At 34.4% G+C, this 16,418-nt stretch overlaps 1 protein-coding gene across 1 annotated transcript in view; it reads left to right on the top strand.

Moving 5' to 3' along the window:
* Positions 1-10,221, top strand: part of ITGB3BP (integrin subunit beta 3 binding protein) — a gene marked incomplete at its 5' end in the record, with an annotated part of 52,751 nt that extends 42,530 nt beyond the window's left edge. Inside the window, 3 exons of the mRNA XM_065884899.1 lie at positions 123-216; positions 539-598; positions 10,100-10,221. Coding sequence (XP_065740971.1) covers positions 123-216; positions 539-598; positions 10,100-10,221 — 276 coding nt within the window. The remainder of the gene's footprint in view (positions 1-122; positions 217-538; positions 599-10,099) is intronic.
* Positions 10,222-16,418: the final 6,197 nt, after the last annotated feature.

The raw sequence follows: 16,418 nt of genomic DNA, 5'->3' as shown, positions 1-16,418 counted from the left end.
TTTCATTATCATAGAGTTTAAGTTTTTCATATGAAGGAAGCAGTATACTGTATTTTCACTAGACTTGTCAGTAGTATTATATTTGTAGAGAACTTAACTCATTTAAGATGACTTTCTTTTAGGCTTTGGAGGACAGTAGAGAGCTTGAAAATCTCATTGGTATCTCCCATACATCAGGTGTCTTAAAAAGAGAAATGCAGAAAACAAAAGACCTACGTAAGAGAAATTTATGAGTTTTTGATCGTGTCTCTCTATTGTTTGCAAACTTAGAACAGGAAGCCACATATCTTTTGCCAGGATATGTTATTTCAGGGATTCTTCTTGAATGTGAAGGGAAAGAATGTACCTTGGAAACTGGTATTAGGCTTTTTTTTAATGCAGTTCTCATTCTTTACAAAAGATAAAAGGTATTGCATTTTATACTTGATATTTATAAGTATGTATTGCTCGAAATTATTTCTTATGAAGTTGTTTCTTCCAAAATGAGAAATTATTTAATATTCTGTATTAATTTTTAATGAGATTTTTTTTCCTTTAGTGACAAAAGTAACAAAACAAAAACTATTTGAAAAGAAGAATTCAGGACTTCCCAACAAAGGTGAGAGTTGTGTTTTAATTTATTACATAAAGAGATCCTTTCATCTCATTTTACCATTTCAACCAATTATCATGGGCCCTTTTTTTAAAAGACCACGAATCTAATTTGAAAAACATTATATTGCATTTAGCAAAAGACCGTGTCTGGTAAGATCAGCTTCCCTGATGACTGAACTTTTGAAATACAATTTCTGGTTCAAGAGTTAAATTTTTTCTTCTATTAAAAGTTCTTTTTGAGAATACAGACAAATGGGGCAACAATGCATTAATATATGGCAACTTTTAATGGTGAATTAGAAAGATCCACAAAACAAAAAAAGTTACTTTGTAACCAGTGTTTTGAAAACTTTCAGATTATTAATGACATTTGATCTACTGTGAACTCACACCTTGGGGCATTTCACAGTATGGGAAACTAAATCAGCAGATTTTAAGTTCTCATAACACATGCACATTCATACCTCAGTAAGCAAAATACTATAAAATATTAAAACCATTAGACCAACTTAAGAGGGATGATTTTAATATTACTGACATGAATGCCATTTGGCAATCTCTGCAGATAGAGGTAGCCCTGAAGTGGATAGCCATGTTTTAGTCTACCATTTTTGAGTACCAATGACTACCATTTGTTGAGGACTAATAATTACTGTGTTCCCAATACTAGAATCAGCAGATCATTACAACAACCCTGCAAGATAGCTGTTATTGTCATTATAGATAAGGAACAAAGACACAGAAAAATATTAAGTAACTTGCCCAAAGACACTGCTACTTAAGTGTTAGAGCAGGGATTCCAACTAAAGACCAGTCTTACTCAAAAAGTATGGTCTTTGCATTTTTCCATGTTGTCTCTTCCTAAAACAAATGAAATCATCCAGTCATCCCTGCTCTCAGATTCAAACATAAGGCATAACTGAAACTGGTTCAACCAATCTAGTATGTTAGTCTGTGTTTAGGATCTTTAACAAAGCCAGCGATGAGTTTGCTGTGGAAAGAGCTAGATTCCCTGCTGGTCAGTTCCAAAGGCCAACTGGGTCGTTAGCAGCCATGGAAAAACTCCTCCAAAACTCATGTGGGAAGGGAAGTGAGCAGGCTTCCTGAGCCATTCAGTTGGGCAGCTAACTCCCATTAGGGTCCATAGAATTTAAGAGCATGAAGGCAGCTCTTTCCTTAAAAAAGGCTTGAGATCTCTTCTGATGCTGTGTAACTGGATTATAATGTGTAACTGGTTTTCAGTGGTTTTAATCTCTACTAACTTGACAAGTTTTAGAGGATCATAATGGGAAATTGGAATATTTATTATTTCCCAACTAGAGGAAATCTTTCTTCTATATATTCTGTGGCAATGGTGTAATTTTTTTTAATCTGTAATTTCCTAGAACTAATTAGAATTAGGCTTTACATTAGGCTTGTGAGGAAGGGAAAATTGTAGAACAAATAGGTGAACTTCCTATTGTTTCCTTCCCTAAACATTGATTAAGACATTAAAGTTATTTCCACATGTTAAAACAGTCATCTCCTTTCAGTTATCCAGTACATACTGATTCTTTGTGTGTGTCTGCATGATCAGCCTTAAAACCATTTTCTAGTATTTTAGGCATTAAAACTGACTTGCCCATTGCCAGGTGTTCCCTAAGAACTGAGTGTTCATGCATAGAGGAGATTGTATCACTAAATCATGTTTTAAAGTTTCTAATAAGCATTGATTATTTGTTGTGGTTTAAATGAAAACTGAGCTAAGATATATTAAATATATAATATTTATATAAATTATATAGAAATATATATATGAAAATATATGTCATTTTCCATTTCTGTTTCTTGGCAAGAGCTACATTAGCTCTTAATATTTACTGAGGTATTCAAATCTTCATTAGTGTATCGACTTATATTTTAAAGTAATATTGCCTGAAAAGTAGATTGAATTTTTTAATTTGAATTTGAGCTAAATATTTTTATGGAATACTTTTCCCTGTTCTTTTCTCTGGTTCCTAATATGTGTATTTTTTAATATTAGTGGGATTTTTTTTTTTTCGGTTAAAGGTGATGGACACCAAACACATGCATGTTATATGTAAATTTCTTTGCTAAGTTAACTTTCACCCCCTTCTATTCATACATTTATTATTTAAGAGGGCTTTGTTAGTTTTTTTGACAGTTCAAACTATTTGCTTTATATATTCCTTATTTGGGGATCTAGCCTTCATCTTTTTATAAAAATTTCTAATTTACTCTTTTCTTTTACTATGCTGTTACCCAGAATTATTTAAATTTTAAAATGTTTTGAGAATCTCCATAATATTAGAAACTATATAGTCACAAATTACATAATGTAAAAATCAGCCCTATGTTTTGGATTTGTTTTATTAGGTAATTATGAAAATGAAAATAAACAGATTACTTGTTTCACTATCAAAAGAATGTCCTTCAGGGCTTCCCTGGTGGCACAGTGGTTGAGAGTCCACCTGCTGATGCAGGGGACATGGGTTCATGCCCCGGTCCGGGAAGATCCCACATGCTGCGGAGCGGCTGGGCCCGTGAGCCATGGCCGCTGGGCCTGCGCGTCCGGAGCCTGTGCTCTGCGGGAGAGGCCACGGCAGTAAGAGGCCCACGTACTGCAAAAAAAAAAAAAAAGAATGTCCTTCAGATTTTTATCAAATTTTCCCAGAATAGTTAAAATACACAATAACAGAAGAATTCCAACATTTATGCTGTCATTGCACCTTTGAATTGGTCCTTTAGTTCTGTTTATTGTTTTTCATTTCAGTGCTTGTTTGTTTAGCATCAGTTGCAGTCTTTATTACAGGCAGAGAAGTATAATTGTAAAGATAAGACTCTAGTGTTTTAATTAAATAGACATCTGACACACATTCTAAGCCTTTATATAAACTATTCCAGGGAAATTTAAAACATACACAATAACATGAAAAGGTACACTGAGATTTTCATAGTTTTCAGAACTGGACCTTACACATTAGGGAATGCCTTGATAGAGCATATGAATAAAGAGGACCTCCTTTGCTAACTACAAATTTCTTAAACAAAGGAAGGCTTCTTTCTTTTTTCAGTTACTTAGGAAGTAAGCCTAACTTCACTTTCCTTAATAATATTGGCTTTATGACTATTAGAAAAATAATGAAATGAAAGGTTCTTTTTCTGTTATATTTGGATGTGAATTTTCAAAATTATTTTTAATTTGTTATGCTGAAGATTTAAAACATATGACCATTCAATGGGTTGATACAGATGGAATGTCACATTATCATCACATGGGAAGGCATGAAATTTATTTACTTTGCATAATCAACCCCTACATAAAACAACTTGATACAAATATTCCTGAGACAATAGATGGCATTATATTGTACTTGGTATTTTCATTTTTTCTGGAGATATTAGAAAATACCAGCATTGTTTGTCTGTGACTAGTACTTCCAGTAAACAAAATGTTTTTTAAAAGAATGTAAGCAAATTATAGAGCAGTTGCCAAGATATGAAATCTAGACACTTAAGATATGAAATCTAGACACTTAGCTTCAGTCCAAAACATATTTTATCTGTTTTGAGAATAATTGTGTAGGTTGAAGTATGCATAATTTAAATGAAATGTAACCATCTGAACTTTACATTGTTCAAAAAAGTTGATTGTTTCAGCTGTTTATAATACAAAATATTTCAGAATTTCTAGCTCTGGCCTTAAAAAGAAAAAAGCACAAACTATCATGTTCTGGCTTTCTTTAGCTGACTTACTGTCTTCTTGCATTGTAAAATTCATCTTGGTTATAGGATTTTGAAGTTTTCAAATTCTTGGACCACAGGACAAATTTTAAACTCCTGTTCTAAGACTATAAAATAGTTGGATATTGCCTTTTCATTCTAACCACCCACTGAAGTATTTTTTAGCTTAAAAATATGTTGTTCTTTCCCCCACTCAGTCTTGAAAAAGTATTCATCATAACAGCTAAATAATTTTACTCCTAGAAAACTTCTACGCTTTTTTTTCTGTTATATCTTAACATTAAGCAATATCTTTTTTCAAACAAATACTCCAATATTAAAAGCACTGAGGTTTAAACATGATGAATTTTAGGAGAAACAACAAAAATTCCCCTATGCTTTAACATTCTTATGTTTATGTTAACATTCTTATGTTTATCTCCAGATAAACATTAGTTTATCTGGAGATAAAAAATAGAGATGTTAGTTTTGGTGACACAAATACACATTAATGTACAACTGTAGTCCTCAACTCTTTATAAGGATTCAGTTGTCACATATGCTGTATGTGGGTCATACCTTTTCCTATTAATAAATGTTCATGCTTTTGCTTTACACTATTCATCACTTTTAGAGCTACATTTCGACTGCTTACTTGAGATTCGTCTAGGATTTAAGGAAAAACAAACTGGTTTATTACTTTTCAAAGCCTTTTAAATAATTTCTTCCAAGATTTAGTTTTTTTTATACTTTACTAGAAGTACGATGCTTTTACCTTTTAAATAATTAGGTAAAAAATTTTAAACCATAGATTTTAACTCATTTAATAGCAATTATGTGTTTAAGAGGTGTAAATATAGTAAATAACTTGCTATCAGACATTACAAATATCCAGGTGCTCTGTATGTGCTGATGACAACAAAATTGAAACGAAAGACAGTAATAATTCTGACTGGTTTTCTCTGCAGAAGATATTGATTATTTGTGTGTGGTGAGAGATTTGGAAAATTCAATTAAAGGAGTTGTGCAAAGGTTTCATAAATTTTCCTTCTACAGCGTGTACACAGACATTGTTGCGTATTAAATCAATGCAGCACTTCACAATATATTTTCTTTGAAACATAAAAATAAATAACATTTAAACAGTTCTGCTTACTACAGAAACAAATTTTATTTTCTGTGAAGCATTTAGTCATGTGCTATCACTGACTCATACACATTTGCCAGCTGTAACAAATTTTATAGACATTTTCTCCAGAGACATATTTCATATACTATGAATTTTTAAATGAGCAAATGGTGAAGAAGGGATGTCAGCAATATAAAAATTGATCAGTTAAAAGATAAAAGCATAAGTAAAGAGATTTGTATGGTAGTCTTAATAGGTTTTATTAAATAAAAATACTATAAAAAGACAGTAATGAACAGACTGAAGACTAACTCTTCTTGAGGTGGAGAAAAATTATTCTGGCACATTTAGTAGGAATCGGTTTTATGTCACCTGACAGGTGAACATTTTTTTCCCATTTTAACTCTTAGAGTAGTCAGAGAAGCTCCTCAGTGTTAGATAAATTCTCTAAGTGGTTTTTGTATTTTAAACACATGTATATAATAATAAAGCAGATATTTATAGTGTTATATAACTAATTATATAGTTAAAAGCAGGACTTGGGCAATCAGTACATATTAGGTGTTTTTCTTCCTCCAGCTCAGACCACACATAGGCAGAAAGTAGTCTTTTTCATTCACACTGTTCATACCATATGCTTCAGTCCTCTGGAATCTCTCTCTCTCTCAGGACGCCAGGCTTCTCTACTAATTCTCTCTCTGCCTGGATTGTACTTGCTTCCTTCTTTGTCTAGCAAACTCCTGCTCATGCCTTAAGGTCAGCCTTCAGTGTCACATCATTTGAAACTCTCCCCAGCTCGCCTAGGTAAAAGGCTAAGTTGCTTCATCTTCTAGGCTTCTACAACACTTGTCTGAATGATTATAAATGTATCATGTGATAGTGTATTGTAATTGTCTGGTTACAGGGCTCTCTCTGGGCTTCTCCTTGGCAAACAAACAAAAGTCTTATCTCTATACTGTAGTCCCAGAGTTTAGTATAGAACCTGGATAGAAGGTCCATAATGCATATTCAGTGAATGAATAAAAACAAATGGCCACTCTAAGAATTTTTTAAAGGAATTACTTAGATATTTTCAAATACTTATAAATCGCTATTTCCTTACATGCCTCATTCATTTACTATTTTTTTTTTTTTTTTGCGGTACGCGGGCCTCTCACTGTTGTGGCCTGTCCCATTGCGGAGCACAGGCTCCGGACGCGCAGGCTCAGCGGCCATGGCTCACAGGCCCAGCCGCTCCGCAGCATGTGGGATCTTCCCAGACCGGGGCACGAACCTGTGTCCCCTGCATCGGCAGGCGGACTCTCAACCACTGCGCCACCAGGGAAGCCCCATTTACTATTTATTGAATGCCTACTAGGAGCCAGGCACTATTCTAGCACTGGGGATACACTAATAAGACAGACATAGTCCTGCCCTCAGGATTATAGAACCTAGCACAAAAGATGAATAATTATAATAAAACATAAGCACACATTATAATAATAAGTTTCTTGGTAGTTTTCATCCTAAATTTTTAAATATATGTTCTGAAACAGAATCAGGCAAATCTGTAGGCTGTTGAAACAAGAATTTATAGCCCCAAAGCTGTTATTTATAATGTAAAATAAAACTTTATGTGTAGGTTCTTTAATTTCATTCTAAGCATTTATTCTGCATCATTACTATGACAACTTACTTTGCACTGTTTTCTGAAAAAAAGTCTTTTTTCTTTCATATAGAATTAATTATATGATCTTGATAGCTATGAATTCCTTAAAACCATTTTAAACCGAGGTACTGTTTCACCTTTATAATTAGGTTTAGCCTTGTTAGATTTCACTGTTTATTTTTCAGGTGGAAACATTTTAATTATCAAACTTGGTATTGTCTGTCTGTAAAGAAAATAGGGACATTAGTTGAAAGTGTATTTTATCTATTCTTATAAATAATAGGAAGGCAGTCTAACAAGATCTGTGAGTTAGAGGCTGTTGAAAGAGAACACTGTTCAGCTTACCAGGCTAGCTTTCAGAGAGGGCACATTTTTTAGTGAATATAAAGAGGGCCCTTAATTGAGTACCTTTAGCAAAAGTAGCTAACTAAATAGTGAGAGGTAGGTTATAGTTTCTATAGGGCACATCTGACTGAACAAAGATATAACAAGTCAGTGAATTTGGAAATGTGCTGAATTAACTAAATAATTACATATTAATTAGTTGTACCTTTCCTTCAAAACAATTCCTGTGGATTCAGCAATACAAGTAAAAATGATATATTTATAAATAGCTTACTATAACATATTAGCTAGAAGCATTGAGTCATGATGTAACATTAGTGTTTAGTGTACCTGCAAATGAAGGTTCACAGTAAAAACTAGCATTATCCCAGACTTAGTGGCATCAATACTAAGATTCTTAGAAGCTAACCAGATGTTGCCTGTTTTCTCTCAGAAAAAAATTAATGCAAGAAAAGAGTTCTATACTGAAAATACGTTTCTTTAGAAATGGTATCTCAAGTGATTAATATTATCTTCTTAACTAGATGTTTCTAAAATATTTGCAAAGCATCTTCTACAGAAAATTGTATCACTTTCACTCCTTAAAATGTTCATTCTGTATTATACAATAAATAATAGCTTATAATAATAGCTAACATTTATTGAGCACTTTCAATGTGCCGGACACTGTTATAAGCACTTTATACGCATCCCATTTAACCTTCACAACAACTTATGTGAAGTAGATAGTTAGTATCTTTATTTTACAGGTAAGGAAGCTGAGACACAGAGGTTAAGTACCTTGTACCAGAATCACTTAAGAGACAGAGCCAGTATACTAACCAGAGTAGTCTGGTGCCAGAGCCTGTGCTCTTGCCCACTACATTGTAGTAATCAGTGAATGTCAGGTTTCATGACTGCTCAAAGGTTTTAGATCCTATTAAGTTTTAAGTATACAATATATATGCAAATACATACATTCATTCATTATAGGGTAAAATGTTTTATACAATTTCTGACCTATGGAAATCCAGCAGCAAACTATTAGATGGTTGTCGTAAATACACAGTTATATACACACATAAATATTCACAGTCATACATTTGGCAAATGAATATACACATTTAATATATGACAGTCTCATTAATGAACTTTTGGGAAACTTAAGAGTACTGAGAATAGCTTTGTGTTCATGGATTCTAGTAAACATCTAGTAGGGATGTTTTTGAGTCTTTGAGTAGTACTTTCAAAAAACTTGAATTAAGGTTGACCTACTAGTCAACTTCCCTTTTAGTGGGAAGCAACAGAGAGAAATAACAGTGAAATGTACTTGACTACCTTTGAGACATTTCCTTGGGTTCTTTTGATCACGTTTTCTTCTCACCTTGGGTGCTTTCCTCATGATCTCATCCATTCCTTGACTTTAGTTCTCACCTTAGTGTATAAGTCACCCTCCTCCTGAGCTGTAAACAATCTCAACTCCCATACATTATTCCCCTAATATGCTGATTTCATCCCCCCCTCATATTATCCCTCATTTTATCTTTCTAGGGATTACATTCATCCAGTGATAAGGCTGAAAACCTTACAATTCTGTCTGATCCAGTTGTCCCCACATCCAAACTGCTGCCAAGTCATATCACTTCCCAAAACGTTTACTTCTTTCCATGTCCACTGCGCTGGTTTATTCCTTCATTACCTCTCATCCAGATTATCTGCATCCTCATTGTAACCTGCCTCTCTGCTCTTTGATCTTGTTTCCCTACAGCCTGTCCTGCTACTGAACAGATTATGCTTTCAAAGGTATCACTCCACCATATTCATAGTAAAATCCAAATTTATACCATCATTCAGGACTCTTCCCTGATCTGACCCCAGCTTACCTTTCTAATTTGTCTTTGTGCCTCAGTCACTCCAGATTATTTGCCATTCATACCTAGACACATTCCTCAGAAAGCACCTTTTTCATTTCCTTATCTTTGTTCTTGTCTCCTCTACTTGGCATACCTTTTCCCCCATCATCAAAATTTTACCTGTCTTTCAAAACCTGCTTATAACTTACCTTACACAAGGCTTCCTTAGATCCCTCTCTTCCATGTTCTTTTATACATTTGTCACAGCTGCCTAACTGGTATGTCTAAAGGAGGATATTAAACTCCCTGATCTTGTCCTATGCCCTAGAAACCTCTGACAGTCACAATGCCCCTGACACCGCTGTGGCCAGATTCCCTGTCTGCACATCACTTCTGCCCTCTGTCACACTTCAGTTATTATTCCTCCCGACCTATATTATTCAGTGGGGGTAAGCACCCCATATGCATTCGCTCCCAGAGCCTTTAGAAAATGGAGCCTTTATAAAATAATGTTACAATAAGAGAGACTGTGCGTAAGGGAGACAGCAACCCATAGGCCACAGACAGTATGAAGACCAGCAAAAGAGGCGGAGAAAGCATGATTTGGGCTAATGTCGACGAGCGATGCTGAGATACATTTCCTAGAAACAGTGTAAATAAATCACTTGGTTAACAAAAGTGTGAGGGTTAGTATAAACAAAGCACTTTGCTTAATGCCAACCTAGTATTCAAGCTAAGGATATAAGATTCATATTATATACATGAAATAATAATAATATAAGGCAAGCTATGATAAGTAATACAAGTTCAGACCCTTCTTCTTTCTAGGATTCTGGACAATGGCAAGTACAAAAAAAGATTATGAATCTAACGAGGATCAAAGTGTCAACTTGATTAGTGGAGGAATTAACCTCCAACGTGGCAGGCCCTCTGGTAGAAGGTTGGGGTAACTAATGTGGACTAAGGCAGAAGTGGAACCTCCCCTCTACTGAATCTAGATCTTGAATCCCATGTGCTCTCCTGAACCTGAGGAGAAAGCTGGATCCTTGAAATAGACCCAAGTCCACGTGTGTCTATAACAGTAAAGACCACAGACCTACCTTATATGCTTGGTTGCAGAAGAGAGAGAGAGAATGGTCTGGTCTCCTTACAACATGAAATTACGAAGCATGAGGGCCACCTGGACTTGAAAGTAGACAGACGGTGAAAGGGAAGCTGAATAGTGGGGAAGAAGAGTGTTGTGTAAGAATAGTGGCCGAATATGACTGGTAAAATGTGGACTACTGTTTGGGACTTCAGTCAAATTTGTCACTTTTCCATGGGCTGTAGGGAGCAGAAGAGTTGACAGAAATTTCTTCCTCTTCAGACTGAGGAGAGTAAACATTCTTTCCTACTCTAAGTACGAAATGAATAAGCAGTAGTATAGGAATACACAACATAGACCACCTTTAGGATAGAGTGATTAGGTCATTATTTAAGGGTTCATGATTTTAAAATCAGTTTTAGTTATTCCACTGTACATAATCTCTAACAGAGGGCCATCCAAGACCCTAGTAATAGAAATGTTTGTATTTTACTAGGAAGCTGGAATTTGAAAAATGGGTAATGTTGATGGGCTGTGTAAACATACTAGGCAGAGATAACAGCATGAACAAAACAGGCAGAGAAGCAGAATGATTGAACAGTAGATTCCAGATATATCATTGACAGTTATGATCACCAGGCTAATAAATTAGCTCAGACTTTATTCATCAGGCGGAAATGGACCAGTGAAGATTATTAAGGAAGTAACAATCCAAAATATGTTTTAGAAAGAATATAATTGCTATATAAAGGATGAATTCTGTCAAAATACTGCTCATGAACTGCATCACTGTATGTAAATTTCTTTTCATTTGTGTTCTGAGATCTTCATCTCCAGAACCAGTATGACAGTGTAGAGAAAACAAACATGCTGCTGTTCCTTACTCTTGTGCTATGATATACATCACCTTGATCGAAGTACTGATCTTTGCTGGATCCTAAATTTGGCCTCAGAATCTTTCTCAACACAACTGTCCTGGCAGCCATGATCAACTGATGAGACTTCTTTGCAGGGCCTGGCATTGTAACAGAGAATGGGATTTGGATTAGATGTCCAGCACCAGCTCTACTACCTACTTTAGCTAGTGGCCTTAAACAAGGCACTCGGTTCCCAAAACCTTAATTATAAAATGGAACCGATGCTATTTACCTTGTGGATTATATAAAATAGCTTAGGGAATTCCCTGGTGGTCCTGTGGTTAGGACTTGGCACTTTCACTGCCAGGGCCCCGGTTCAGTCCCTGGTCAGGGAACTAAGATCCTGCAAGCTGCGCGGTGTGGCAAAAAAAACAAAAATAAAATAAAAGTCAAATTAATTAAATTAAATAATTAGCTTAATTAGTACCTTTCCCACAGTAACTTTTTAATAAATGGCAGTCTTCCTTTCCTCCACAGTATTATCATTAGTTCTGATAACTGTGTATCAATAACCTATAAGGATATTAAGTGAACCCTAGGATGCTTAAAATCTTCTACTAGTATTCAGATCAGACTCAGCTCATGAGCTGGCAAAAGTTGGTTGTCAAGTTGGAAGCCTATCTACTTGTAGGACAAGAAGAATATAGGTGGACTGTCATGAATAGGGAAATATAGGGGCCCACCATGTATTACTTATTCATAGCTGCCAATATAAGCAAGGAAGGGATACTTAAGGAAGTAAAGGGTCCACATGCCCTATGGGAATGTATGCCATCAGTTGCCATTGGGTGCTTTTTTCAAAGGCTTCCTCTCACACAAGTGTCCTAAGGCCAAATAGACAAGAACTTCTGTCACCACTAGGAGTCCCCAGAGGGACATACTCTGAATAGGAATGTCAGTAAAGACTCTTTTTTGCGGGGGCAGCTGTTGGAGGAAACACCTGCTAAAAGGCACTGAAGGCTTATAGACAAAAGGCATGTAAGATTTGGTGTTTTCATTAGGTCATGTAGGAGTTTTAGAACCCTCTCGAAGTATCTCAAATCCATCTTCACATAAAGTGAAGAGTGCTATGTCAGAGTAGTCATATTGACAATTATTTGTGAAGGTGAATCTTGCTTTGAAGACTCAAAAATAAATGAGAGATGACCAGTACCTAACTAAACTAGGTACCAAATTACATAGTAAATGGGTGTTTAAATCATTTCTTAAATCATGTATGAGATGCATGTTAATTTGGAAACTAATTCTTGATGATTTAATAAGCATCTTTTTTATCCTGCAGGCATTTAGAAGAAATGCACTCACTATGAAAACGCCAACTTCTGTATCTGCCTGATCATATTTAAAGGAACAGAAGAAATATTTGTAATTAATCTGCCCAATAAATACCAGATCATAGCACAGGCAGGTGCATGTCTAGATAAAATTTCTTGCAGCTAATTTAAACTTTCTACATGCACCAGTAGATAATCTCAACGTAAATAATACATTTCTTCTTGACCCTTTAAAGTAAGCCAACATGTAGAAGAGGATCTTGACTTATATTTTGTATCTCATATGCTTCTATATACTTTTAGCATTTGTGGATAGACTTAATAAAGCATTAATAAAAATGGCACCTTTGGTAGAGCTATATATTTTAAAGCTCAGATTAAATCTAATAGTGGTATTAGGTACCAGTTTTCCCATTTAAAGCTCCAGATGTGTATTTATTAGATTCTTTTGAAAGCTTTTAAAATTTATAAGTTTATTTTAGCTATCTCAGGGATGAGTCTTCATTATATTCTAGTTATTCTTACGCTTGTAGAGAAAAAGTATTTTCAAACTTTTAAAATTTCCACATCTCCTTTTATAAAATATTGGAATGTATTTTTCAGTATAGACTTTTAAATATGAAGTTGTTTTTAAACTGAACTACACAGACTCTACTGAATTTAAAGAAAAGACATATCTCATGGAGCAATATGAGATCCCCTCCAAATTACTTTGAAGCATTATTTTAAATTTTTAATTTTCTAGTTTTTTTTGTATCATCATTTGTGCTGTCACAAAATAAAGGGGAAGAGAGAATCACAGAATTGATAGCACGTTTTTTTAAACCTTATATACTTTGACCATTTCCACAGGGAAAAAAAATGCTATTCCCTTGTATAATATCTTACACAAATTGTTGTGACAAAATTTGTGTAAGGTATTACCATGTCATTTAATTCACTGTATCATGAAAATAAAAATACTATGAAAAATTTGAAACAAAATTTTTAACAAATTAAGGTTGAAAATAACTAATTTTCCATTTACAGAAATTTCAGATTCACCTCTTAAAATGAAAATGAGTTATTTTTTAAAAACTATTCATTGAAATACTAAACAGTAACGCAGTAAAACTAATTGCCTTCACTAGTGATTTTATTGGTACTACTTAAATAAGGTTTTTAGAGAATCTGCTAAATATTAAGGATACTTTGTGATACAGTGCTAATAGAACATTGCCTAAAATATACCAAAAAGGATAATTCCTTTGTGTTCTACCATTGAAAACTTACCTTAGAATGTAAGCCAAAACATATAAAGAAACCTACATTAGTCAGGAAACAAAGGGTTAAGAAGTAGATTGGTTTCATATGTAATCCAAGTTATGTAGCTATGTGCTTAATGCTATTAAATCAGTTACTGTATGTTTGACCTCTTGATATACTAAGCTTTTGCCTTTCAGAACAGCTGGGTCCGCTAAGAATCCCTTCCCAGTTCTGTTCATTGTAGATCAGATGACTCTCGCTTTATCACCCTTGGAGGCCACATGAAGGACAAAGCAGAAAGATCCACACACAAAACTAATGTTTATATGGGCGGGGGGGAGGGGCGGGGGCAGAAGGCGTGGGATACACTTGGCCCTGATCTTCCAATGAACATAACAGAAGAGAGAGACCAATTGAGACTTGAAACCATTGTGTTACTCCAACCATTATTTAGTTACATCCTATCCATCTCTTACTCTCTTTCCCTTGAACAGAGAGGCTCCTTTGGCTGCCTTGACTTTTGTAAATGTTTCACTCACTTAGTTGTGGTTTATCATTTGGACAGAATGCTACATCGGGGATTTTTCTCCCCTCCCTAAGGCTTCAAGACAAAATGACTTCTGTTGCCTCATATTTGATACATGAACATATACCCTGTTCTCTTCATTTTAAGACGCATACCTAAGTTTATTGGCAACAAAGAAAACTGCATTTTTCAGAAACAGCCCTTCCCTCTAAAATGAACTGGAAAATAACTTAGATCATTTTTTGACAGGTATATCAGTGAATAAAGTAAGAAGTCTTTAATTTTTTTGTATAAGCTAAATATCTTTATATTAAAATATCCCTGTAATCCTGAATATAGCTGAGAGAAATGCTTTGAAATTGCTTATTTCTGATCTTAATTCATCACTGGATATTTTTGTTATTTTGGTACTTAATCCCTCAAAGTTCAAAGTGGACTGTTCTTAAACTGGTTTCTAATAGATATGAGATCCCTGACTTACGAGATAATTGCTGCAAGTCTCCACTAAAGCTACAGTGTAACTCCATATGACTAGATTAAATCATCTGGAAATGTATTTTTATTTAGAATTCACCTATAAGATACCTTGAATAAGGGTGCATTCTGTTTTACTAATTTTTAAATAATACTTTCATTTTCAAATAATGTTTCTCTACTCCAACTATTTAGAAGTTGTCAGAACTTCCTCATCATTGAATTAAATCAACATCCTGTATTAAATGCAAGTTTTCTATTACAAAAAATAAAAAAGACTACACCAGCCGGCCAAGATGCTGACATTTGGGCACAGTGATTACAGATGGTGACCATGGACAGCGATGTTCCTGCTGATTCAGCAGCGATTCAAGGCTGCTTTTCTGTGCTGACCTGCCCTTTGAGTCTTTATGCACATTTGCTTTGAGAAGGAAATACTTCTTGATTTTTTGCTTTGTCTAAACCCACTTCCTTTATCAGACTTAAAAACATATACCTTGTTGCATCAGCCTGTAGGTGTCCGTGTCTAGAACCAAATTTTCTTTGTGTATATGTGTTTGGCTTGCATTGTTTTAAAATATACCACCACTTAGTTATTATGCTTTAATGGCTTATTAAAGAAATATATTCATTAAAAACATGGGTTGATGGGGAAGTGGTTATTTTTATTACAGAGACTAAAGAAAACATATCTTAACATGAGAATCTACAACATGGCTACAATAAATTATTTTTACCAACTGAACACTATAGTAAAGATGGGCTTCTTCTAATATAGGGTGATATAGTTATTAACAGGGCTAAGTTAACATGAAGCATGATATGGATCAATGCATATGGCATTGGTAACCTTGAACCATGTCATAACAAAGAAAAACAGAAGGATGAACCCAGTATAAGGCCACTTAACTTAAACAGAATGATCCTGAAAGTTTAGAACTAATGATCATAAGTAATTAAAAAGACTTCATTCAAACCACTTAGATTTAAATTTAGGAAAATTCATTGTTTAATTGCATTCAGGGAAATCAAGAGTTCTTGGAAATAAATAAGAACACAGTTTAATCTCTGCCTTGCTAAAAAAATTCAAATTTGCACATGTAATGAGGCATGTTCAAACTTTAAATAGTTTAAATTGCCTTCTCATAGTAATACAAAAGATTATCACAAATTTAATCCCTGAGATATAATTTCTAAAGCATTCTAAACTGTAAAGAAAACTAAATCTGAATACCAAAATTAGTGATTTCCTTCAAAAATAAGGGGCTAAATTCTCCCATTAAGCTCACTGTATTTGCAGATTTTTTTCAAGACAACAAATTACAGAGTACATTTCCTAAGTAAACACTGAGATTAAGGACATGTTTCTCTTATTTTCCCATTTGAATAATAACTGTGAATTTAATAAAACTACAATATTTCTTGGCCACCCAGTAGTTAGAAAATAAAAGCCTCCATTGCTTTGGTCCCCATATACATTTATTTTGTGTAGACAACAATGACTTTTCACCATCTCCTTTCCTATAATTCCATGATTCTCAAAATGATCATTTCTTTTTATACACGGCAAAAATTTCACAAAAGCTTGTAGCACTATTAACATTTTCACATTTCTATGGGCATATAG

Source organism: Phocoena phocoena, chromosome 1 (assembly GCF_963924675.1).
Source record: "Phocoena phocoena chromosome 1, mPhoPho1.1, whole genome shotgun sequence".
Taxonomy (NCBI): Eukaryota; Metazoa; Chordata; class Mammalia; order Artiodactyla; family Phocoenidae; genus Phocoena; species Phocoena phocoena.
The sequence above is the reverse complement of the archived record's forward strand: the minus strand, read 5'-3'. Positions and strand labels throughout refer to the sequence as shown.